At 56.2% G+C, this 26,454-nt stretch overlaps 1 protein-coding gene across 1 annotated transcript in view; it reads left to right on the forward strand.

The window, feature by feature from the left end:
* Window positions 1-26,454, forward strand: part of Wscd2 (WSC domain containing 2) — a 62,649-nt gene that overhangs the window by 19,635 nt on the left and 16,560 nt on the right. The window contains exons 2-6 of the mRNA XM_048784890.1: window positions 3,795-4,637; window positions 9,113-9,227; window positions 13,253-13,437; window positions 23,658-23,779; window positions 26,329-26,453. Coding sequence (XP_048640847.1) covers window positions 4,265-4,637; window positions 9,113-9,227; window positions 13,253-13,437; window positions 23,658-23,779; window positions 26,329-26,453 — 920 coding nt within the window. The 5' untranslated portion in view covers window positions 3,795-4,264. The remainder of the gene's footprint in view (window positions 1-3,794; window positions 4,638-9,112; window positions 9,228-13,252; window positions 13,438-23,657; window positions 23,780-26,328; window position 26,454) is intronic.

Here is a 26,454-nt window from a genome sequence, read left to right on the forward strand (position 1 = left end):
ACCTGAGTGTGTTGGCAATGACATGAAGCCATGGTTGTTGGTTTGAGCCCTGGGGTGGGGGGGAGCCCACTCTCCTTCTGCTCACCCCCCCCCCATGTTTCTTGGGAACCTACTACGCGCCAGGCGCTGGGGTAGAGCAGTGACCGCACTGATGGTGTCCCGCCTGGATGGGTCTGGATTCCAGGCGCTTTTGCCCCTCACGCTGGAAGGACCACGTGGGTGGGTGGCTCGGGCAGCATCTTTTCTCCTGGGGAGGGAAGGGGACTCTGAAAGCAGGCCGGCACAGCCCTGCTCCCTGTCCCCTGCCTTCCCCCGCCCCCTGCCAGCTGCTAACGAGCTCAGAGTCCTCTCCAAGCCCATTTGGCACCCACTTAGAGCAAAGCTGTGTCGGAATGTAAAAGAACCAGGGAGCCACCAAAGAGGCCAGACCAGAAATAGTGTCAGAGGCACAAAGCCACAGGGACCTCCGACCGGCAGCCCATGTGCTGATGTGGCCAGCGACCCCCAGGGCTCCTCCATGTAGGCTGCAGGGGGAGAGCGGGCGGGGACTTTCCCTGAGCATCCCCTCTGCCTAACAGCCTCCTGCCATTTTTTAGAGCTAGTTTTTTGGGGAGGTACCAGGGATTGAACTCAGGGACACTCGACCCCTGAGCCCCACCCCAGCCCTATTTTGTGTTTTATTTAGAGGCAGGGTCTCACGAAGTTGCTTAGGGCCTCACTTTTGCTGAGGCTGGTGATCCTCCTGCCTCAGCCTCCCGGGCTGCTGGGATGACGGGGGTGCCACTGTGCCCAGCCTCCCTACCATTTTCTTTCAATCCTTTCAGCAATTTAATTTTTAGGGCGGGGATCCTTTGGCTCACTTGACAGCAGGGGGACCCGGGGGTCAGTGAGCAGCGGTGACTTGCCCAAGGCGCTCAGCCAGAAGGGGCCAGGTTTGAACCCAGAGCGGCTTGTGCCCCCCGGGGCTGAGGCTCCAGCCGAGTGTCTGCAGAAGCCAGGGTGACCCGTCCCCTCCCGGCTTCTTCTGTGGAAAGATCTGGCACGTGGGTGACGTCTGGGGACACTGGGGATGCCGCACATCTCTAGAGTGGTCCGGATGGCGGGATCCCGGTCTTTCTGAGGTGTGGGTGACGCAGGCTGGACCCCCCCGGCCAGGCACTGCCAGGCTCCCTGAGCTCGCTCGGCCCTTTGTCCTTCACCCAGAGAACTTTTGCTCCTCTCTAGAGACTGCTCTTCTTTCTTAAGAGCTGCCCTATCAAAGACTTCGCCCTGGGGAAGCCCTTCCGGGTCCCCCAGGCCGTTACCGACCCTCACTGCTCCAACTCCCACCTTCCAGAGCTTTCCACAGCAGGGCCACAGCCTCCTGAGATTTGAAGCCAAAATCTGGGAATTGATGGGCAAAGGCCCTTGTCTGGACACGTGGCTCTAGTTGTCATTTTCATAGGGGTCGAAAGAAGGCCGTGGTTGGGAAGATGGGCTTTGCAGTCGGGTGGCCCTAGATCTGCAGCCCAGCGGCCATTGCCTGCTGTGTGGCTCTGGAGGAGTGACTCAGGCTCTCTGACACTCACTCCCCAGCCACGCAAAACAGAGACAGCTCGCCCGCGTGGCATTGTGACAGGGACTCGCCAGTGAAGTCCCAAGTTTTCAATTCTGAGACTAGTTCAACAAAAGTGACACTGGTGCCTTCAAATAAGCTGGAAATGACGATCCAGAGCTTACATAGATATTATATTAACTAATCTTATTACATTATGATTATTGCACTCTGATGGGATTATATTGTTGTTATAGTCATCTCTTTACATGTTCTGTAAATTCTCACAGGTGTCTCACATCAGGGATGATGGGACCAATGGAGTAAATCAGAGCACGCAGCTGTGTAGAAGAACAATTTATGGCACATATCAAGTGCTCAGTAAACATTGTTGATATTCAGTGCTGCTCTCCACTAGGGTACTTGTCCTTGTCTATCTGGTATGGTTACTATTTAAATGGCCTTCGCCCTTAGTTGCCTCTGGATTCCCTGAAAGCAGACTCTGAGCTACTTAGTCCTCATTCCTAGCTCACACATAGTCGGCAACCAGCAGGCATTTTTAAATGAATGGGAGGAAAGTGGATGCCTGGGTGGACAGAGATGGTGGATGTTTGGATGGATGGATGGGTGGGTGGATGGGTGGATGAGTGGATGGGTGGATGGGTTGATGGATGGGTAGATGGATGATGGATGCCTGAATAGACAGACAGAAGTATGGATGATTGGGTGGACAGACTGACTGCACAGGGCCTGTCTTTTTTATTGTGTTGTTCACTGATCTATTCCAAATGCCTAGGAGGTGGTTGGTGCATAGGAAGTGCTCGGTACTCAGTTCCGTAGTGGACGGGCGGGTGGCCTCCAAGCCACAGTTAAACTCCCCTGCTGCTGTCTGGATCTGGAGGGGCCGTCTCGCTTCAGAGCTCCCGTCCAGTGGCCCTGACTGAGATGGGCGTCGGGCGGCCATGCTGTGATTTCCCCGAGGCCCTCTTCTGCTTTCTGATTCACACTCAGCTCCTCTTCCCGGCTGACGATCCTGAACATTGACTCCTACAGCAGCGGCCCTGGACTCTGTCCTCACTCCATACCCGAGGGCAGCTTGCTAACCAGAGGCGCTGACCAGAGAGGTCAGGAACCTTCCTGTGGGCCAGGCTCCCCAGTGATTCAGAATCAAATGCTCCTCGGGCCATTGTCTGAGAGACCCTAAAGAAAGACGAGCCTCTGTCTGTAACTGGTAGAAGGGACAGATGGCTCGCAGCTCTGGGAACCGTGTCTGAGTTCTCAAGCAATGTCCAGATCATGTGGGGGAAAGGCAGAGAGAGGCCAAAAGCCCGTGAGTAAGAGCTGGACTTTGGCATTGGAACATCTGGCTTCAAATCCCATCTCTGCCTCCATCAAGCCGTGTGACCTCAGTTTCCTCATCTGTGAACTAGGGAGACGCTCACCCCCGTAGGACTGATGAGAAGGATGAGGAGATGCATGCAGAAGGCTTGGCACAAAGCCGGGCACACAGTAGACACTCAATAAAAGCTGAATAAACGAATGTGTTGCTGAGTAATGCCACTGTCCCTTTCTTCTTCAGGTAGAGGAGAGGGACCTGTGGATTCCATTTCTGTCCCTAGATAGTGAAGCTGGTGAGCCAAGGGCTTTGGTCTCTCTGGCTCCCAGCCTCGGACAGTTCTGGACACATAGGACGGCTCTCCTTAAATATTTGTTGGGGGAAAAAAATGAATGAATCTGAGCAGATTCAAAATCAGCTGGGCCCAGCGGGTAGTTCAGCAGGAACTAGGAAATGCCTTGGGGACCTCACCCACATATGGATGTTCATATTTGACAAAGATAGAAGAAGTGTGGGGCAGAGCACAGTCGGTCTCTGTATCTGCAGGTTCTGCAATCAGAGATCCGACCAACTATGGATGGAAAACACTCGAAAACATGATTTTGCTGTTCTGCACATGCACAGACTTATTTCTTGTCCCTTTTCTCTAAATACAGTATAAAAACTGTCTCTATAGCATTGGCATTGCGTGAAGTATCAGAGCAATGTAGCAATGATTTAAAGTGTCTGAGAGGTTGTGTGCAGGTTCTCTGCCAATACGGCACCATCTTCTAGAAGGGGTTGGAGCATCTGTGGATTTGGCTATCTGTGGGGTGGGGGCTGGGTCCTGCAACCAACTCTGTCCGCGACGAAGGATGCTCAAGACCTCCTTGGTTCTGTCTTTGGAGAGGGGCTCCTCATGCCGGGTTCTGTGCTCTTTTGCAGGTGGCTGCCCGTTGTCTCGATGCTTGACAGTTGGAGGCCCACCGGTTTCTGACCCCAGAGGGTGGACCCCGGGAGCCTGGCCCCTGGCTGGGAGATAAGGCCAGAATCCAAGCCCTGGGTGAAGTCACCCGGCTCCCACAGGCCTGAGGAGCGGAACCTCTGCCGAACTGCCACTTTCAGAGCCACTGGGGGGGACTTCCGAGGTGAAGAACAAGATGTAGGGAGATGGGACCACCTTCTGCGCGTCCCCTGGCTTGGCCACAAGAAGCCCACCTTGACCTTGGGCCACCTCTCCCTTGGCCTAACCAAGAGCTGGACGTGTCCTGGGCCTCAGGCCTGGGCTATCCCCTTTGCAGAGGGAGGAAGACTGAGGACCCCCGGGGGTCCCGTCCCTAGGGGAAGCCCGGAAAGCCACGCCCCTGTCGCCTCCCCAGCCGCCCAGCAGCCAGTGGGTCCGGAATGCCCGCGCCATGGCCAAGCTCTGGGTCAAGGTGCAGCGCTCCTGCCGCAGGAAGCCCCTGCGCTTCCTCTCGCTCCTGGCCCTCTACCTGGCGGCCGGGAGCCTGGTCTTCCTGCACTCGGGCTTCGGGGGTCAGCCCGCCGCCTCCCAGGGCCAGGCCAGCCCCGCCGCGGGCGGCGTCCAGGGCCACGAGCTGCCCTTCCTGGGCGACCTGCACCTGGGCAGGGGCTTCCGCGACAGCGAAGCGTCCAGCATCGCGCGCAGGTACGGACCCTCGTTCAAGGGCAAGGACGCCAACGAGAGAGCCAAGCTGGGCGACTACGGGGGAGCCTGGAGCCGAGCCCTCAAGGGGAGAGTCCTCCGGGAGAAGGAGGAGGAGCGAGGTAAGAGCCCCGCGGAGCCGGCAGGGGACGAGGGACACAACCGGAGGGTGACAGCACCCTAGCGCCATGCCCTTTAGGAAGCAGGTGTCCTAAGCTTGTAGCGACATGGTGGAGATTTCAGTCTCGCCCCCACTCCACAGAGGGAAAAAAAAAATGAAGCTCAGAGAGGTTAAGCAGCCTGGGCAAGTTTGCACAGCTTGTGGAGTTTGCATTTGTCCTCAGGGGACATCACTGCCCTGGGCTTGTTTCGCTGCATTTCTCAGCTGTCGCAGGAAAAGGTGGTTTACTCTGATTTTCACTGAATTCCATGGGGTTGAACCGGACACTTACAATCCTGTGCCCAGGTTTTGTTTTGTTTTTGTTTTGGTATCAGTTACTGAACCCCGGAGTGCTTAACCACTGAGCCACATCCCCAGCCCTTTTTATTTCTTTATTTTTATTTTGAAACAGGGTTTGTATTTACAGACAGGGTCTTGCTCAGTTGCTTAGGACCTTGATAAGTTGCTGAGGCTGGCTTTGAACTCACGATCCTTCTGCCTCAGCCTCCCGAGTTACTGAGATCCACAGGCGTGTGCCATGCACGTCACCCGGCCCCACATGGCCATCTTCTTGTAAGGACCCCAGTCCTATTGGATTGGGGCTCACTGTCCTCCAGTTTGGCCTCGGGACTCAATTACATGTGCCGGGACCCTATTTCCAACAAGGCAGCGTTCTGAGATACTGAGGATTAAGACTCCGACATATCTTCTTTGGGGGTGAGGAGGACCCAATTCAATCCATAACATAGTAGAATTTTTATTTTCACTTTTTCTGGGAGAAAAATCATACTTCCAAGAGCCCGAGTGACATTCAGAGCTTGCTGCAGCTGGGTCCTGGGGATTGAAGCCAGACCTGCCTGACTGCAGGACAGGGAGACGCCGCCTGTCGCAAATCCACTTACCAGGGACTGGTGAGGGGGTGCAGGTCAGTGTGTGTTCGTCTCCTGGGGACAGAAGGCCCTGCTCACAGACAGCAAAGCCTTATTTTATTAAAGATGAACTGGAGCCGCAGAACAAAGTTAAGAAAGAAGGATCAGATGCCCCTCACGGAAGGCTTCCTGACGCTGGTTCTGGAAGCCTGGCCACTCCAGCAGCCGGTCACCATGGAGACGAGCTGATAGCTGGAAACTTGGCCATAGAATCCACCCTCCAGTGGCCTGGGATTTGGGGAGGGGGCCCCAGAAGAGAGCTGAAGGGGTCGGCAGAGGCCGTAAAACCCCCAGGACAGGGACAGTGGTAGGGTGGGTGGCAGCCTCTACCAGACGCCAGTGGGAAAGGCGTCCCCAGATCTGTCCCAGGACCCGTAGGAAATGGACTCATTATCCACACCCCGGCCCCCAGGGCTCTGCCAACTCATCAGGCCCTGGTACCCAGGACCCTGAGTCTGTCTGTCCCTCCCCCTGTCCACAGATAAGGAGGTGGAGGTCAGTCAAGTCTTTGTTCTGTGGGACACTTCAGCCCAGTGGAGGGAAAGGTGAGGGTGGCCCCGCACTCCAAAGTCCAGGCTGTGGGGACAGTGGCTGCATAAACACACCCTGTTTTTTCTCTGAGGGACCCAGCCTCTCCCAACCCCTCCAGAGTCATGGGAGGAATCTGCAGGTAGCGCCCCTGTCACTGCGGTCCCTGGAAGGGGATGGGCTGGGCTCGGGGGATCTGAGACCATCACTGCCGGATAAGCTCTGCCAGTTGGGTGTCGGCGCAGGTTGGTCACGCCCCGCTGATGGCAAAGGACAAAAGGCCCCCAGAACCAGCTTTAATAAAGAGGAAAATGCACTAGGCCATGTCACCAGGCTGTAGAAGGGCTCCCTGGACGCGATTTTTGTCAACTCACCACAGTCTCCTTCTGGAACGCTGCTCTCTGCCCACCCCTGTCTTGGCTGCTTGTCCTAACGCAGCTGCTGCTGGCCTGGGGACTGGCTGTTGGTAGTGCTAGACTTGCACGAGGCCAGCGTCCGGAGAGGCTTCACCCTGTAGGAATCCAGCGAACGCCTCCTGCGCCCTTCCCTGGGCCAACACTGTGGCTGCGGGGTGGGCACTCTGAGAGGCCCTGTCCAGGTCAAGGTCTGAAAACCAGGGAGAGGGGCGTTCTGCAGGCCCAGAGCGCCCACCTCGGTCCACCCGCCATGCCACTGTGGAGGTCCGGATGCACCCGCACTGACACACTTTTACTTCTGTGATTAGACGATACCATCCTATCTACGTGATCGCTGTCCCCCGGTAGCCAAATGCACCTGCCCGCAGCCTAAGCTGACAGCCCCCAAAGTCATGTTGCAGCTGGTGGCAGGCCCAGCCTTGGGCTTGGAAGTTGTGCAGATGACGTGGCCTCCCCGGTTCATTTAGCAAAGAGGGGGACAGAGGGAATGTCAGTAGCTGCCCATCAGAGCGTACGCCCCGTGCCCAAAGTTGAGATTCGCTTGTGAGGCCAACAGACAGAAGAGGCATGGCGGTCAGTTTGCTCATCTGTGAAATGGGTTCGTGAGAGCGCAGATTGAACGGGACGGGGCGTGGCTCCGTCCACGTGGTCCAGCGTGGCCCATACCGTGGGCCCCGCGGGGAGGCGCGCTCTGACGCATGCACATCTGGTGATGAAGCCCCTCTCCCCTGTCTCTCCCTCCCTCTCTTTGCTTTCTCCTCTCTCCCCGGGGGTTTTTGTCCTCCTGCCTACCCCACTGTGCACCCTGGACACTCATCCTCTAGTGAACCACTGGCCACGCCCACCCAGTGCCCCCGCCCAGCTGGGGGGCGTGGCATCCCTGCTGGAGTCCAGGGGCTGCGAGCCCAGCCAGGAGAGAGGGGCTCAGCACAAAGGCAGGGGGCGGGGCCTCCAGAGCGGCCACTGTCTGGTGTCCCTGCTTCCTCTAAAGATGGACTGTCCTCAGCCCAGCAGATCAGCAGATCGCCTCTGTCTCATGAAAGAAATCCTAGGGGATGGCGGCGCGTCTCCTGCAGCGCTGGGAAATGCTGCTCTTGGCAGGGGAGCGGCAAGGGGCCTGACAGTCCATTGTGACAGGCTGGCGTCCTCAGATAGACCTGCTCCTCACGACAAGACAGGGGAGGGGGGGCGCACGGTGTAGACTGGACAGCATTCTCGGCAGGGAAAGGGGTCAAGGGGTCCTTAGCATTTCCCTTGGTCTTTCCCACTGGCTGGATCCACGGTCCCGCCTCCAGGTGCGTCTGAGCGCAGCGGTGGGGAGAGCTGGTGTGGGTGCCCCGGACCTGACTGAGGAGGCTTTGTTCAGGCAGGACACCTTTCTGGGCCTCTAATAAGAGCGTGAGGACCATGGTGCTTCCCGCTACCCATGGGGCATTGAAAAGATCCCCTCATTCAAGAAGCAAGAAGTTCAGAACGTGGGCTCTGAAGCCAGACTGCTTGGGTCCAATTCCGGCTTCCTATGTACAAGCTCTGTTACTTTGGGCAAAGACTTACCCTCTCTGGGCTTTGGTGTCCTGTTCTGTATAGAATGGGAATAATATTCTCATGAGATTATTTTAAAGATCCAATGAAGACAATGTGCATGAACCACTTACCAAAGCGCATATCCAAATAATAATAATAACAGTAATTTTGAAGAAATAATGGGGCCGGGTGCAGTGGTGCCGCCTCTAATCCCAGCAGCTCAAGAGGCTAAGGCAGGAGGATCATGGGTTCTAAGCCAGCCTCAGCAACCTAGTAAACCCTAAGCAACTTAGCAGGATGCTGTCTCTAAATAAAATATAAAAAAAAGAGTTTGGGATGTGGCTCAGTGGTTAAGAGCCCCTGGGTTCAAAAAAAAAATTTTTTTTTTAAAAAGGAGAAGAGTTTATATAAACTATAAAGTCCTGCCCTTTGTGCATGAGAGTTCACTGTTTGCCATGAAGTACAGGAAAGTGTTTAAGAAAACTAAGTGCATGGTTTATAGCTAGATGGTTATTTTATATAGTTTGGAATTGTCCTTTGGATGGGAGAATTCACCTTGACCCACCATAGAGACAAACTGTAAAGTTCCTTACACAACACTGTGAATGGCCCGTTACTGAATCCATTTACCTGAACGTTGCACCTCTGACATGCAGGACCATGGGAGAGACAATTCCACACACATTCCTCTAGACCTCCCTGGGCTGTTAGTTTCATGCCCACCCTAAAGAAGCGTCTTGCGATGGCCCAAAGAGATTGTTTAGCCCATAGAGCTGCTTAGTAGGGCCTCATCCAGGGTGGCTCGGGGATGGCCTTGGCTTGGGTTTCTGGGTGCCCCAATGTCACCAGGAGACCCAGGGGCTCGGCTGCATCTCCCTGCTGTCCCCTGCTGGCCTCCAGGACCGCGGCCCCTCCTGGACCAGGTTCCACCGAGGCCCGGGAGGAAGGAATCGGTCCCCAACACCCAGCCAGGCCACCGTGCCAGCCAGCCTGAGGCTCCTCCTGTCCCCACATCTGACTTCTCTCCTTTCCCCCCGAAGCCAAGTACATCGGCTGCTACCTGGACGACACCCAGAGCCGCGCCCTGAGGGGCGTGTCCTTCTTCGACTACAAAAAGATGACCGTCTTCCGTTGCCAGGACAACTGCGCCGAACGGTAGGTCCCCGCGTCCCCAGATCCACCTGTTGGGGTCCCTCCCTTCTTCCTCCTGCTGTGCCAGAGTGTGGGGGGGTGAGCACCGAGGGCGGCTTGCAGGCGAGCGTGTGCGCATGCGTGTGCTAGCAGACTGTCCCGAGCTGGCCGCGGGTGTGATGTGAGCCCAGGAGCCAGTGCCTGGTGTGCAGAGTGGGGCTGGCTGGCGACACTGGGGAGCGCAGTGGTGGCGCCTGATGATCTTCTAGTAGAGGTCGCGGGCTGGAGCCGCGCACCGTGGCCAGGTAGCCGATGGCACTGCCCACACCCGCACTGAGGTGACGACGCACAGGGGTGAGGACTGGGTGGGCGTGTGCGCGTGCGCACTATACACACGGAGCTCGTGAGAAGGTGGAGGCGAGGGCTTGGGAATGGGGGTATCTGGCCTCTCTCCCAAGGAGAAACACTCAGCTCTTCAGACAGGATCCCCAACCCAGGAACAAGGGGATAGAATGAGTTTGACTAGAGTGGGCACCGAGGGGCCAGGAGCAGTGGCCCATAACTGTTATCCCAGCCACTAGGGAGGCTGAGGCAGGAGGATCGCAAGTTGGAGGCCCCCTCAGCAATTTAGCAAGACACCGTCTCAAAACAATAAATAAAGAGGGCTGGGAATGTGGGTCTGTGGTAAAGTGCCCCTGGTTCAATCCCTGTACAAAAAAGAATGTGCATTGGGGGGAGAGAGAGTTGACTTGTGGGGGTACACCAGGGGTTGAACTCAGGGGCACTGGGCCACTGAGCCCTATCCCCAGCCCTATTTTGTATTTTATTTAGAGACAGCACCTCTCTAAGTTGCTGAGCACCCCACTTTTGCTGAGGCTGGCTTTGGACTCGCCATCCTCCTGCCTCAGCCTTCCGAGCTACTGAGGTGACAGGCGTGCACCTCCTTACCTTTTTAAGAGCAGATGAGTCCATGTATGACCAGTAAACAGGGTCAGGACCCTGGGGTGCCATGGGCTTCATCTTTTCCCCTGTCTCCTGGGACCCTTAGCCTTGGGTGGCACACAAGGTGACCTTGAATCCGCTCACTGCCACATTTCATCCAGCTGACTGATGGTCACAAGCTCCGCTGGCCACATACTAATGCAGAAATGGGTAGCCAGGGAGGGACTCTCCCTTCAGTCCCTGACTAGGACACACTGTCCCCTTTATAATGAGCTGCCTGAGAAGCCCACCATTAAAGTCACAAGCCCGGGACCCTGTCCAGCTTGGGAAGGGCCACGAGATCAAGAATGTGGATTTGCTAATTTATTTGCCAATCTGTGGGGAGATGGGGGTGGTTCCCCAGAGCCCCTGGCCCCGGGAGCTCCCAGCCTAGACGGGGGACAGACGAGTACACGGGGCAACCTGTGAGCTAGGGTTGCAACGTGTCACCGCGGGAGCTGGATAGCAGAGAGGCCCTGCCACCCAGAGGTCCGGAGAGGCCGCTCGGGGGTGACAGCCAAGGAGCCCTGGGGCCGCTGTGGGAATTCCGCTCAGCTCAGGGAGCATCTGCTGGCTGTGCACACGAGCTGGGGTCGGGGCCGAGGCAACTGCAGCCCTGCCCCTGGGGCGCCCCCCATCTCACTGGGGAAGCCGAGGCACCAACAGGTTGACCTATAGAGCAGCAGCGTGTCCACCCAGGAAGCACTTGCTCCTGCCGAGCACTGTCCCAAAGCACTTTGCAGTTCCTAACTCTTCAACAGCACATGATTCCCATGAGGCAGGGGTGCTAGGGACCACATTCTACAGATGGGCAATCTGGGGTGTAGACACACGGAGCATGATGGGTGCTGTACAGTGGAGATCTGAAGGCAGAAGGGGTGGGGGGCTCCACACGGGGGCCTGGGGATGGATTACAAAGGTAAGACCCTGAGTGAGGTTTTGAAGGATGAATAGGAGTTTCCTTGGTACTCCCAGTAGAGTATGGGGAAGAAACATCAGAGCCTGAACTAGGAAGCAGAGAGAGAGGGAAAGTCCAGGCTTGCTCCTTTTAAACTCACAGGAACTACTGAGGGTCCCCTGAGCACTACCTTAATCCCTTCCACGGGCACACCCCCAATGACCCAAGACCTCTCACCAGGCCCCACACCTTAAGCCTCCACCACCTCCCAATAGCACCACCCTGGAAAACCAGGCCTTTGACACATGGACCCTTGGGAGACACTCAAACCATAATCAAACCCAGAGCACCTTGGAAGGTACTGCCATCTGGGTTCGTCAGCTTGCCGTCACTGTGACAAAATACCTGAGACAATTAGCTTATAAAGAGAAAAGGTTTATTTGGGCTCCCAGTTTTGGAGTTTCCAGACCATGACTAATGGGCCTCGTTGCTTTGGGCCTGTGGGGAGCAACACACCATGTGGAGCACATGAAGAAGCAAAGCCACTCACCTCTTGGTCAGGAAAGGAGAGGAAGAGGAAGAGGAAGGGGCTGGGCCTCACGGTTCTCTTCAGGGCATGTCCCCAGTGACCTAAGGACTTCTGGCTAGGCTCTACCCCTGCAAGGTTCTACCACCTCCGAGCAGCACCACCCTGGGGACCAAGCCTTCAACACTCTGGAGGACACTTGGGATCAAATTCATAGCACCGTCTCCACTGCCACGTTCTGTTCATTGGGAGTCTCCAAGTGGAGTCCCAGCTCCAGGGGAGGAGGACTAAGCTCCATCTTTAAAAGAACGGAGTGGCTCAGAATTTGCGGATACAGTTCCGAACCTCCACGCTCCTGACCCAGGACACTCCCTGGCACGTTTCTTTCCAAAGCGGCTGGACCCTCTCCTGGGTGGGTCTCCCTGACCCACCGGGGCCTCCATCCTTCGGGCCTCTGAGGGGTGAGGCCCCTCTTGCTTTGGATTTGGCAACACTGCGAAAAGGCTGCTTCTATCAGTGGGTACCATCATAAAAAAAGAGGACACAGGACACCTGAGAAGCAGGGCCTGAGAGACAGGGAGCTGAGGCAGGCAGAGGAGGGAGGCTGGCGCAGCCCCAGGATTGTGCTGGGCGTCAGATCCCAAGATGCTCAGCTCACCTAAGATGCTCTTGCCCCTCCTGCCCAGGTGAGCAGGTGGCTGTGGCAATGCCACATTCTACCCCAAGTTGCTGGGGCATGTAGGGGCCACCAGCCTGGCTGGGCTTGTCTCTCCATCCAGGACCACACCAGCCATACGTGAGCACACGGTCCCTGCAGGCTCTTCGGGTGCCCAGTACTTTGCAGGCTGCTCCTGGAGACCACCATATCTCAGAGGCCAGCGTGGATGAAGGGGCTGAGCAGGGCCTGTCTTCCTCCCCTCCCCAGCCCCCCAGGCCTGGGACCCGAGCCAGCAGGGACCTTCATTTGTTCCTAGACTGTGGAGCCCCTGAGCATCCTTTTTAGGAAAGGATTTCATGCTTATGAAAAAAAATTAAAAATCGAAGCGTGCCTGGATTGTTCTGTTTTAGGGGAAGGAATTTCTCCCTTGGCTGGGTCTGGAGCTAGTTTTGCCATCTTCCAAAGGAAAGGAGAGTCTCTGCTCCTCCCCTGGCCCCAGCTCCTCTAGAGACACAGCCACATCATTCCTGAGTGACATTTCCTGGAATAAAGAGGCGGGGCTCTGGGGAACTGAATGTCTCCGGTCCCCAGACAGGGAGGACCAGGGGAGGGCACCAGAGTCTGGGCGCATGTGTGATTGTACACTGTGGTGGGGGCTCTGCAGGGGTGACGGTGGGCGTGGCGGAGAGGGCAGGTGGGTGGTCCCTGGGGTGCTCCAGTTCCCTTCCTGGGTTTCTCTGACCTCAGGGCCTCTTTTCTTTCTTCCTGGCTCTGGAACTCCCCAGCCTCCCTGACTCCTCTTAGGAGTCTCCTGGAGTCCCCCTCTCCAGGATCCCCAGGGGTCTCCTGATGGCCTTGGGATGCCTCTGTGTCCTGAAGGCCCTTGTCCACCGGGTCTCCGCGCTGGCGGGGTCTGTTGTTGCGGGGTCTGCAGTCGCGGGGTCTCCCGGTGGCAGCCTCCCCCACCTGACAGCGGCCTCCCCTAGGGGTTACCTGTACGCCGGGCTGGAGTTCGGGGCCGAGTGCTACTGCGGCCACAAGATCCAGGCGGCCAACGTGAGCGAGGCCGAGTGCGACATGGAGTGCAAGGGCGAGCGGGGCAGCGTGTGCGGTGGCGCCAACCGCCTCTCGGTCTACCGGCTGCAGCTGGCGCAGGAGTCGGCCCGCAGGTGTACGTGAGTCGGCCCCGCCCCGTCCAAGGCTCCTCCCCTGGCCACACCCGGGCCCCGCCCCATCTGCGGCCCCTCCCTTGGCCACACCCCTGGACCCACCCCATCTGAGGCCCCTCCCTTGGCCACACCCCTGGGCCCAGCCCTGCCTGCAGAGCCTCTGCAGGTCCCATGCCCTCTGTCTGCCCCCGGCCTCCCATGGCTCCCCATCACCCAGAGGCTACTGCTGTGCCGCCCAGCCCGCCTCCCGCACCTTTGCAGAGCGAGCCAGTTCCTGCTTTCGGGACATTGTCCCACGTGGCCCCCTTCCTGAGGGTCAGGGCTGTTTAATGAGAGTTAGTAAGGATCTGTCAAACATCTGCCAGGTCTCTGCTAAGCCTCGGGCAGGCCTGGTTTTACTTACCTTCCCTACAGGCTTTTCGGGTCACTGCCATTGTTAATTATCCCCATCGACAGCGAGGGAACAGAAAAAATTACAGTGAACTTGCCAAAGGTCACACAGTCTAGTGCCAGATGACCTTCAGACCTATTAAAAGATCTACTGGGCTTGACGAGGAGTGGGAGGCTGGGATTACCCTCTCGGGCAGTTGAACCAGAGACAGGACAGAGCTCCACAGTGAAACCCTCTAGCCCTGTGGCCTGCGCTCCCCCAATTGGAACATGTCTGAGAGGCCCCAGAGACCTTGTTCAGCTTCTGTGTCAGCAAGCCAGGGACATTCTGCATTTCTAAGGAGCCCCGTGTGACGCCAGGCTGCTGGCCCATGGACCAACTTTGAATAATGAGGCTTGATCTCAGCAAATCTCTCCTAGAATGCAGACAGACAGTTACACCTCTGTTTGCATAAAAAGTCCTCCTCTATGTGAATTTCATATTTTATAAACTCATTGTTTGCTGGGGTGCGGTGGGGCATGCCTGTCATCCCAGTGGCTTGGGAGGCTGAGGCAGGAGGATCTCGAGTTCAAAGCCAGCCTCAGCAACTTAGTGAGACCCTGAGCAACTCAGACCCTGTCTCTAAATAAAGTACAAAATAGGGCTGGGGATATGGCTCAGTGGCACCTTGGTGGCTCGGTAACACCTCCATGATGTCTCATTTTATACCTAGAGAAACTCAGCCGAAGTGGCTCAGCTGAACAGCCCTGTGGGGAGGGGCTCCAAAGAGAAAAGGCTTTGTATAGGGGCCTCAAAAAATGCATAAGGTCATGCCCAGTGGATAGGGAGAGGAGATCCAGACCAAGGAAGTGGTGTGTGCAGAAACCCCGAGGTCATTTCATTTCTGGAAATAATGGGCAGGTGTGATTTTCTTTTTTTTCCAAAGCCATGTCTCCTCATAGTGACTGATCATGGGCAGGAACCCAGTCTCCCAGTTTGGGTGCTCACTCAACACAGTACTGTGGACAACCTGACTCCTTGAATTGGATTCAGGATCCCATTTCCTCTTTGTTGGGGGTCACTCCTTAGCCCCAGCTGAACTCCTCCTGCACCCAACCCCTGAGCCTTCCTTCTGCTTTGCTCCCCGACTCTAGGCAACATGAAACCACCAATGTTTTTTTTCTCTGACTTTCCATGCCCGGGATCTGTTTTATACATAAATAAATCAGAAAGAGATTGCCCTCCAAGTCACTGTCACACAACTCTAGCTTGTATCACATCAGAAGGAGAAGTGAGCCGGTGCTTCAGGAAACAGGTGGCGCAGGGGACAGCTCCTGTGTGTAGAGTCACTCCTCCGTATTAACGCTGTTTCCTAATGGTTTTCCCTGAAGATCCAAAGGCGGCTTCTTATGTCCCCAACACTTTGATGACTGGGTGTCTGCCTTGGGTAGGGAGCCTGGCAACATGTTTTTGAGGCCACAGGGTGCTTTAGTTAGCTAAAGCACCAAAGGCTGGCAGAGCAAATATCTGCAGGCACCTGCTGCTCTCCCTTCACACAGACTCCTGGACACTGGGGCTCTTTGCCTGGTTACAAAAGAACCAGGAAATGGACTTCCTTCTTGATTGGAGTCTTTTTTTTTTTTTTTTTAATACCAGGAATTGAACCCAAAGGTGACTTAACCACTGAGCCACATCCCCAGCCCTTTCTTTTGTATTTTAATTAGAGATAGGGTCTCACTGAGTTGCTTAGCGCCTCGCTAAGTTGCCGAGGCCAGTTTTGAACTCGCGATCCTCCTGCCTCAGCCTCCCAAGCTGCTGGGATGACAGGGGTGCGCCACCCGTGCCAGGCTGGACTCCATTTTTCACAGTCGTCTGCTAACTGTGTCTGCAAGAGAGGCTCTTCTCCTGGAGAGGGACACCTGATGGATTCGTGAACATTATGATTTCATAGCATGTTGCAAGAATAGTCACTGGCCTCAAAGAGTCTTGCAGATTTGGGTCGCGATGGAAGAACGCTGCGCAGCAAGCTGTCCGGCCCGCGGGCGGCTGTCCATGGTGCTGACTGCCCTTCCGTGGGGCTGTAACCCGGAGCCCCGCAATCCGGCGTCTCCCGGCCTCAGCCTTCTTTCTTCTTACCCTTTCAGCTATCTCGATGGAGCCTTATGAAGCTGACACCCTCGCTGGGAAAATACAGATCTCTGCTTCGTGCTCACGGCTTCCATGATGGACTTTGTGCAGGGTGGTTACTGTTGGCCACTTGTGGGTTTTGAAGGTCACGAGAATTGAGTGCAGACTTGGCCTTCATGCTCACAGCTCCTCCAATCAACACCTCTGCTGAGGGGGGCTCAGGCGACCCAGGAAATCTCATCTCCAGTCCTCAACCCCACCTCAACATTTGTCTACAACTCCTGAATTTCATAACTCATACGAGACTTCACGGATTCCCTGTGTAGAAACAAGGGGAAAAGAGAAAATATTCCTCCTTCTGTATCACAGTGGGGGAGACTTGGGGGTTTTGTTTGTTTTGTTTTGGGGGTACCAGGGGTTGAACTCAGGGGCACTCGACCCCTGAGCCCCATCCCCAGCCCTATTTTGTATTTTATTTAGAAACAGGGTCTCCCTGAGTTGCTGAGGGCCTCACTTTTGCTGAGGCTGGCTTTGAACTTGAGATCCTCCTGCCTCAGCCTCCCTAGCCACAGGGATGACAGATGTGGGCCACCATATCTGGCTTGAGACTTGATTTCTTTCTTTTCTCCTAACACAAATTCAGGAAGGCATTATTATGGCTTTGGGAGCAGGGCCTGCAGACCTTGTTTTTATGCAAAACTTGCTGTCCTGACTCTGGCCAAGCCACTGAGCTATGGTGAGCCTCAGTTGCTTCGTCTGTAAAATGGAGACATTTCCCCACCTTTCACAATGGCTCTGACGTCAAGTGGGATAAAGTCTAGAAAGCACCAAGTGCAAGGCCTGTTGCAGATGCTGCCCCTTCTTCCTCATGAAGACCCCCATTCTACTCTGAGAATCACCCAATTCTGGCTCTTCCAGTTTCCAACAGCCTGCGGGCACCTCTGGGATGTCTAAAAATAGCCAGATCGCATCCTCCTCAGACCGTCAGCCTCTTTGTGTGATTCAGTCTCTTGCTGATGCTAGGTAGCGAGGTGGCCGGGAGCGGCTTCCAGCTCTCGGCTGTTCCTCGTCAACAGCATTTTAATGCACTCGAACTTGGCCTAATTACTCAGGGGGGGGTGGCCTCTTTCAAACCCAGGAGGACTCCCCAAGCCTGCCTCTAAGCAGATGCCTGCTGACATTTCTCTCATTTGGGGGAAGCCCCAGAACAAAGAGATGAGAGGACTTCAGAGGGACTGGCCACTGGTTCTGGGCTGTTCTTCGTCTGCCCCTCGCCTCTTGCTAGTAAAAAGCTTGGGCAGCTGAGGTCACACCCTGTCCCCGCTGGCCCGCCAGGGAGCTGGTAGTGTCAGAATGTGGGGCACAGGCTTCTGCAAGCCTCGCACTCCTGCTGTGGGCATGGGTCTTTGGAGCCCCAGCAAGTTAGGGTTGGGCAGCCCCCTGTAGGCGGGAAGTGAGGATGTGGTGTCCAACGAGATTGGGGTCACATCCCGATTCTGTCCCCCACTGGCTGGGTGACCTGGTAGAGTGATCAGATCTTGCTAGGTCTCCGGGGCTCTGCCTGAACCACAGGATCATAGTATCGTCAACCTCAGAGGTTGTTGCAGAGATTAACTGAGATATAGTGGAGCACGCTCAGCACCAAGGAACAGCTGTTAGGGTTTTCATTATTGTTCAGCTTCAGTGAGGGCTGGTCATTGGGAAGATGCCACTGAGGGCCACTGGTATTGCCCAGGGCTATGGAAGGCACAACCCCAGGAAGGACTAGTCCCTGAACTTTGTGAAGGATTTTCCTTATGAATTACAAATGCTCAGAGATCCAAGATGGGCTCAGTTGGGTTTCCCCAGATGCAAGGATGCGCGCGAGCCTTGGGTGACCCTGGGAGATGATGTCAGTGTGTGTGCACCTGTAGGGGACAGGGAAGGGGCCAGGAGAAGAAGGAAGGTCCTTCCCAATGCAGGCCACCTCTGAGGACAGCTGAAGCCTAATCCCCCTGCAGAGCCCTGGGAGGCAGGTGTCCCACCTGAGGGGACAGCCGGCTGCCATCTCTATTCCTCAGCTCCCACCCATGAGCTAGGGTGAATTCTGGTAGGTCCAGCCTGTCCCTCACGGGCCCTAAGGCAGAGAGTCACGGTCACCGCCAGCCCATTCTGGAATGGAGCATGCATATGAACAGGGGCTATGACAGTGTCCCCTCTGTGGGATCCAGCCATCTTCACACACCGTGGACAAGGCATGGGGAAGGGAACAGGAAGGAACACAGCACTTGCTGAGTCTCGGACAGTCGTAAGTGCCATTGCAGGGACTTCCACCCCATCTGGCCAGGGTACGTCCACATGATGAGCCCCATTCACAGATGAGGAAAATGGAGACTCCTTGAGGTGAAGACACCTGCCCAAGGCACACAGCTGAGCGTGTGCGTGACCTAAGCAGATGCCCTTCCTGCTGGATCCAGAGCCCTCTGCAGAGAAGAAGGCATCTTCTCACTGCTGCGAGTCCAAATGTCTTCACGCCACAGGAGAATGTCAGAAAGGCCGAGGGATGCCCTGGCCACTTCACTCTCAGAGAAGAGAGCGTCTCACCCCTGGAGGAGACAGCCAGGTGGCCCATATTCCAGATGGAGGGAAGTGGGAGATCAAATGCCGGGGCCGCCGATCCTGTTCTCAACGCCCAGATCATCAGGATGCTGTGGAGAGCCACCGGCAAAGACAAAGAGCTGCCCGGGATCCCTGGTTTCTGCCCCCACCTCCCAAGCAGACGGCGGGAAGATTCCCCATCCTGGATTCACTTCCCTAACTGTCCCCTGTCCCCCGCCCCAGCACACACCTTGACCAAAGAGACACCCAGCAGTCACTTCTGATGGTCTCTAGCCCTTTAAGGCCTCTGAAAACCTCACCTGCTTTGGTACTCAGGACATTCAGGGGGCCCACCTCAAGGAGCTGGTACTCAGGGGCTCCTTAGCAGCTGCTTAAAGGTCAGAGGTGACCAATCTCTGCAGAACTGGGCAGCGAAGTCGGCCTGTCCCTTCTCTTCTTTACTAAGCTAGGAGCCCTCCCCTGCTCCCATTCTACAGGTGAGAACACCGAGGCTCTGGAAGGCAGGGAACTTGCCCCCGATCAAAGGCGAGGGGCGTGCAGTTGCCAGTAGGAGCTTCATGGAGGACAGCTTCTTGTTCTCCAGGTGACGATGAAGGGTTCGTGGCCTTCTGGTGTGGCATCAGCTGGAAGACCTTCCAGGGCCCTGCATTGGGGCTGGGCCACTCAAGGCCATCGGAGATGCATGCTGACGTGGCCCTGTCAGACTGAGCCCAGGAAAGGGAAGTGGGGAGGGCAGAGCACTTGGCCATGGGACCCCAGATGAAGAGCATGGGACCCTGCTGATGCCCTGGTGCCTTCAGTTACCCAAAGTCATGTCTGCCAGAGTGACTCCCAGTGACAGTAAGGAGGACCCAGATCAGCAAGGGGACCCCAAAGACCACCCGAGATGCATGCTACACAGACACCAGTTGTCCCTGGCTGCAGGCTGAATCGGGCATAATTGTCCCCCAGCTCTTGGCTTCCTGGGGAGAGGCCCTGCTGGGCTGGTCCCCACCCCTGCCGTTCCTGTCTGTCGGGTGCCTTGTCCCTGCTCTGGGGAAGTAGACATCTTGTCCCAACCAGGCGTCAGCTGATCGGGGGATTGTTGGGAAATGCCAAGCCCTGGTGGCACTGAACTGGCAGGATGCGGGAGGTCAGCTGAAGCTCGGCCTCACCCTGTGCTAGGAGGCCGGCAGCCCTCCTCAGCTAACTGTTGCCAGGCAACCAGAGAGGACCTGGTCATGTGTCCACGTGCACAACCCCCGGTGGTGAGACTGGCCTCACGGCGGAGTGATGACAACCACCCAGTGTCCGCCAAGAGCAGGCGGCGCCGTTGGACACCCATTGCCAGGAGACCCGCCAGGCCCGTGGGCACAGCCACCCACAGCCCCAGATGACCAGGAGATCACGGGGCCCTAGTGTCCAGCACCCACATGCCCAGTGGGAGGCTCCGTGTCCCGCTGCCACACTCACACGGGGACACACGCTGGCGCTCAGATTTTGTGCACAGCCAGACGCACTAGCAGCCTCACGTCCGGACCCCGGATCGCCCCCTCGGAGCCATCGGGCGGTCATCCAGCCCCCAGCTCCCTGCCGCATGCGCAGACGGACGCAGCCGCCCACGTGCCCACAAGCCCGTCGCCCTGCCCAGGCTGCGCTGTCCTGATCCGAGGGCCTCAGGCCCCTTGGGGAGCTGTGGGAGGGGACACAGGGAAGGACCCGCCTTGGAGGATGAGCTGGGGGCAAGACCCCTTTCTCACGGGCTGGGGAGAAGACGGGGGCCCCGCAGCCCCCGCGGAGCCTGGCTTCAGAGTCCCCTGAGCACTGCGGGCTGCAAAGGCAGCATCTCACCGCCCTCTGTCCCCAGCTGGCCTTCCGCCCACTGAGCTTCCTGGGGTGATGAGGGTCGTCACCCCGCTGGGGACGTCCTTCCTCAGTGCCCCGCGTGGCATATTCTATGAGCATTAGAAACGGGGCTCCCCCTGGGCAGCCACGGGGCATTTGAGTCAGGATCCTTGGGTGGGGACCGTAGGACAGTCCAGCCTTCCAACTGCCAGTGCGGCCCGGGGACACTGAGGCAGTCAGAGGCATCTCCAGGCTTTCCTGGACAGCAGGTGTGACAGTCCTTGAAATGTCGGACCCCTCGTTGCCAGTTGTGTGGGGGAAACTGAGGCCCGAGTTGAGGGATTTGCCTGAAGTCACACTATTTATGACCCTGTCTCCTGGGGCATCACAAACAGCGCGTGGCTCCCAGGGGCATCCCTTGCTGGAGCCCAGAGGAAGCCCCTGAGTTTCGCCTGCCCATCCGCCATGCCCTGTCCTCAGAGGGAGCCTTATCTCACTCAGTGACAGACGACACCAGCGCACCAACGACCAGGGCACTTTTACAGATGAGAGACTGAGACCCAGATGGGTTGGGAACTGGCTACAATGATGCATCCAAGGAATCAATTTGCTTTCAGGCCTCCAGAGTTCTTGCTAGAAACTTCTACCCAGGGTGTGAAGAACACTCCCCACCCCCTCCGAAATGTGGAGAGTCGATACAACACCTCCTCCTGCTCCCCTCCCAGTAACCAGGTTGCCATGTGTGGATGGGCAGGTNGGGGGGAGGGGTGGGGGGAGTCTGGAGCATTTTGGCCATCACTGCCACTGATGGCCGCTCCCTCACCAGGCTGGGGACAGAGTCGGGGAGCGTCTGCTAGAAGTGCATGCGCTGCCTGCAGCCTGCTCCAGAAATTAGCCATGGAACCAAAATCAGCTGTCCCTAGTGTGGTTTGGCACTGCAGTAAAGGACCTCTGGCTGCCAGGTGTCGGGTGGTAAAAATAATCACTCGGGTGTCTTTGGTGGCTAAAATTTGAAAGCATCGTTGGTACACACCCCCATCCTTCTGCTCAGGGAGGCATTGCGTATCCTATTTTCTGCACATAAATATAAATATATGTGTGTGTGCGCTCAAAAGTGTCAAGTTCTATACTGAGATACACCCGATCCCACAGAGACGGAGGCTTCTGGATTTTTGCAGTTGGCTTTGCTCTTTCCAAGGGCTGACAGTTGTATCTGAGATGAGCCTCAGGAAGGTTTTGCAAACAGTGGCTCCTTAATTTCTTCCAAGTCCTGTTTCTGTCATCTGTGAAATGAGTTTCCATGAACTTTGCCCAGTTTTCAAGAGAGTGGCAACAGCTGATGGTTCAAAAGTGCTCAGCGGCCAGGCGTGGTGGTGCACACCTGTGATCCCAGGGCTCTGGAGGCTGAGGCAGGAGGATCGCATGTTTGAGGCCAGCCTCAGCAACTTAGTGAGACCCTGTCTCTAAATAAAAATTAAAAGTGGGGTTAAGCTTATTGGTTAAGTGACCCCTTGGTATCAAAAAAAAAAAAAAGTCCTCATCATAATGAACCACCCCTAGTAGGGACTTGATAATGGGCACCTGTTCTTGTGCTCTGATTTAGATGCACACGATGTCACAGTGTCCTTTGTTTTATGTGATGGCTGCTTCTGGGAAAGTCATTCAACTCAAGATCTGAGAAATAACTGAGGCTAATTTTAAAAGTGCATGATGCAAATTTGACAGGGGCCACTTCTTATTTTTTATTTGTCTTTAGACCTCATAGAAAGAGTTAGAAAGGAGTCAAGCCCAGAGATAGAAAGAAAATTTCCCTCTGACCCTAAGGGATCTGAGTTCTCTGATGTAGAACCGACTGGATGTGTGGACGTATATGCCTATTAGATCTGTTTTTAAGGAGTTGGTTCACATAATTGTGGGTGTTGGCAAGCCTGAAGTTGGTGGCCCAGGACAGACGCCTGGAAACAGGCAGGAGTGAGGGCTTTGTTCCGTCTTGACATCGAATGTCTTCCTGTCCAGGAAACCTCAGCTATAAGACTTAAGGCCTTCATCTGATTAGACAATGCCCACCCATATCGTCAAGAGCAATTTCCTTTACTTAGAGTCAAATAATTGTAGGTGTTGATCACATCTACACAGTACCTTCATAGCAACATCTAGATGGTGGGACCAAACAGCTGGGCACCTGGGGCCTGCCAAATCAACCCAGAAAATTAACCCATCACACTTTCCAGAAACATCATGGTTATTATATGTCCCTCTGGAGATTTCTATTGATAGTTTTTTTTCCTTACAAAATTGATATTTTGTGATAGGTGAAACTTTATATTCTTGGTTTTTATCCATTGTTGTATCCAATCACATCTTTACCTGGTTAAAATAAGCTTTAGCACCATTACTTTCGATGGCGGCATAGAATCCCACCGCTGGTGTGGCTACGTATTTTACTTGTCTAATCCCTCATTTTTGGACAGCTCTGTTGTTTCCAGTCTTTCACGTGTTAGTTCAACAGAATGAACGTCCTTACTGGTAAGGCTCTGCACGGCTGTAGGGATGACCTCGCGGTTCCCAGGTGCCATGGGTGCCCACCCAGAGCCCCTTAGTACAGTGACACGTCCAGGGGACAAGCAGAGGACATCGTCTCTGAATGTTTGCTAGGAGGTGACTTCTCCTGAGATACCAGTGGCCTCCACATTGGCTACTGTGTGGCTGGCACGTTGCCAGGTCAAATGGCCACACAGGGCGTCCCCCGACACAGCACCCCTTGCAGCCTGAAGGTGCTCAGTCCTCAGTAGGGGATTCCCAAGGTCCCTGAAGCCCAGGAGGAGGGGAGGGACAGGGCCCCTGGCAATCAGGAGGAAGGACAGGCCTTCCGCTTCCTCTGAGCCTCGAATGCTCCACCATCTCCTGATGGGATCAGGAAAGTCCTCCATGGATTGTCACTTCCCCAAAAGGGGCTTGGCCACCGTGAAGGAGGAAATGACACACAGCAATGTGCTGCTGAAGGGGAGAGGGTAAAGTGACCCAGGAGGAAATTCACCTCAGGGACCCGGATTGTTAGCAAAGATGCCAGCACCCAGAAGAACGTCCTTTCCATTACATGGCGCATTGACTGTGAACAGTCCTGTTCAAGAGCAAAAGCTGCAATTGCTCTTTCTGTCTCTGTTTTGACTTGCTGTGTGATCTTAGGCAAGACTCTTGCCCTCTCTGGGCTTCAACTTCCAAGAGCTTCCTCTAGAAGGTGGTTCTCCCATCTAGATCTGACTCCGTTAGGTCTGACTATGTTTTTCCCCTCCTGGTCTTCAGATGGGAGTGCAGTATTCCGAGGCTGCTTCCACCGGCCTGAGAACCTCTCCCTGGCCTTGCCCGTGACGGCCGCCATGCCCAACATGTCTGTGGACAAGTGCGTGGATCTCTGCACAGAGAAGGTGAGCACAGGGTCCCGCTTACCGCCTTCAGCATGGGAGACCGCGGGGCAGAAGAGCTGCAGGAACCAGAGGCAGGGGCCCGGCTGGGATGGACGAGGTGGTGGGCTGTGGTCAGTGACATAGGAGAGGGCGGTGGTCATTTCCTGGGGACCCAAAGGGGCGGAGCCACACAGGTGGGTCCCTCCCTCTGAGGGAGTGCTTAGGAGTGAGGTGACATTTGCACGGGGCTCAGTAGCCTGAATCGGGGGTTGCCAAACGAGGACAAGCACAACCCCACTGGGGACGGTGAGTCTCCGTGGCTGCAGGTCCCTTCTCAGCCTAAGCTTCTCGACGACAGCTGGCTGGGTCCCCTTCCTGCCCTGATCGGGGAGGAAGCTGCACCTCTCACATCCCAGGTCCCCCAGTTCCCAGCACAGAGAGGGACATGTGACCAGCACTTGAGGTGGCCGACGAGCCCCAGCCTTCCCCCAGATGAGCTCATTATGGAGAGTTCGGGGTGCAGTCCCCCCAGGGCTCAGAGCTCACCCAGATCCTGGCTGCCCCCACCCCGGTCGTCCTGCATGGTCTTGCTCTCCTGGTGCAGGAGCGTTTCTCGGGAAGCCCAGAGGACGTGGCTCTGAGTGTCCTCCTCAGGGCCCTCTCGGGCCACACAGTTCACTGCCCCCCTCTGGCCTACGGGTTGGAAGTTCTCATCCCCATTTCACTGATGAGAAAACTGAGGCCCTGGAGCAGGCAAAGGTCCCCCAAGCTCCTGGTGCGAGTGACCGGGGGCACGGGGTGCACCCCAGGGCCACTCCAGACCTGCAGGCTTGACTTCCAAGCTGCCCTGGCAGCTGCAGAGGGGCCTCCAGAGCCATTCAGAGGGAGCCGGGACACTGGTGGCCGCTGGGCAGAGGCAGCCTGGAAGAGACTCCATGATTGCCTCCTGCTCCCTCCCCGGGCAGGACCCCTCCCCCGTGGCCTCCCCTCCAGGTGGACCCGGCTTGTCCCTGAGCCCTGGGGGAGCCTACAGGGGGGGAGACCCGGCAGAGGTCCCCCAGGACTGGAAGGCCGTGCGGGCGGGGGGTGGGGTGTGGACAGGAAGTCCCCTCCCCCTTGCCTTCTCCCTGTCCTTTTCAGGGGCCAGAGGACAGCACCCGAGGGGGTGAGGCGGGCGGGAGGCGGAGCTGCTGGTGCCAAGTGTGGAGGGTCTGAGATTCAGGGTGACCAAGGGGACCTGCCTGCATGTCACCATCTCTGTCTCCGCTCTCCAGCCAGGGACCACAGTCCCCATGTGACATCTGTTAGAAAGAAGCCACACCTGGTGACGCAGTTTGCTGGGGGTGACTTGGGGTTTGAAACCGGATTATTCCTAGATCAGCCATGACCCAGGACAACTCGGGGCTGCGGTTCTGGTCCAGAAGCAAATTGGACAAGGACAGTCCCAGGTCCATCCTGCTGCCACCTACCCGCTGCAGTACAGTGATCAGAGGTGGCGCGGCCCATGCAGGCTCTGAGCTCGCGAGTGTCAGGCTCCTTTCTGGCTTAGGAGCACCGACTCTGACAGCCGTCCCCAAAGCCATCCCCAAAGCAGGGTCTGCGTGTCACCGTCAGACCCAGGGGCACGGACTATGGCATGCAGCGTGACAGACAGAGACATTTCTTTCTGGGTTCTTTCAAGTCCTCCAGGAGAAAGCTTCATCTCAGTGCTGACGGGTCTTTAATACGTCCCTCAACTAATCCCTCTTCTGCAGAAAAAAAACGCAGCTGACCCCAGGCCGGAGTCTTGGCAGGCGACAGCGCCTGAGTGGCATTTAATTACAGTCCTTCCTTGGTATCCCCAGGGCATGGGCTCCAAGAGGCCCTGCAGAAACCCATGTCCTCAAGGCTGGGGTTCCTTAGGTGAAAAGGTGGAATATCTGCAGAATATCACACGTCTCCCCCAAGCTTTCCCTCATTCCCAGCCGGGCACGGTGTGCACACCTGTAATCCTAGCAGCTAGGGAGGCTGAGGCAGGAGGATTGCAAGTTGAAGGCCAGCCTCAGCAACTTAATGAGGATCTAAGCAGGACCCTGTCTCAAGACAGAAAATAAAAAAGAGCTGGGGATGTGGCTCAGGGTTAAGCTCCCCTGGGTTCAGTCCTTAGCACCAAAAACACCCCCTCATTTCTGCATGATTCACAATCCTGACACAAGGCCAAGGCTAGGTACTTAATTTTTAACTCCGTCGTTCAGGGAATAACAACAAAGAAGAAAAACCACGTGTGCCCGTTATCAACACAGGTGCAAATTCTCCCCACATATTTTTGATGCCCAGTTGGTTGGACCTGCAGATGGGACGAGGGGCGCGGAGGGCCGCCTGGCCTCGTCGTTTTGCAGGATTTGCTGCTTGGGTTTCCAGCTTGGACCCAGGGGGCCTCTCCCAGGGCTCCCTGCAGGAGGGACAGCTCCCTTTAGAATTTAAGTTTCAAAAATCGAGTTGATGAAAGGAATCGAGTCATAATCCGAGGCCCCCAGGCGGGGCGAGATGGCAGGGCGACCCTGGAGCTTGCTCTCCCCCGCTGTCCCCAGGAGTTCCCGCTGGCGGCGCTGGCCGGCACCGCGTGCCACTGCGGCTTCCCCACGACACGCTTCCCTCTGCACGAGCGGGAGGACGAGCGGCTGTGCGCGCAGAAGTGCAGCGCCGAGGAGCTGGAG

The sequence above is a fragment of the Marmota marmota genome, unplaced genomic scaffold (genome assembly GCF_001458135.2).
Source record: "Marmota marmota marmota unplaced genomic scaffold, marMar, whole genome shotgun sequence".
NCBI classification, from domain to species: domain Eukaryota; kingdom Metazoa; phylum Chordata; class Mammalia; order Rodentia; family Sciuridae; genus Marmota; species Marmota marmota.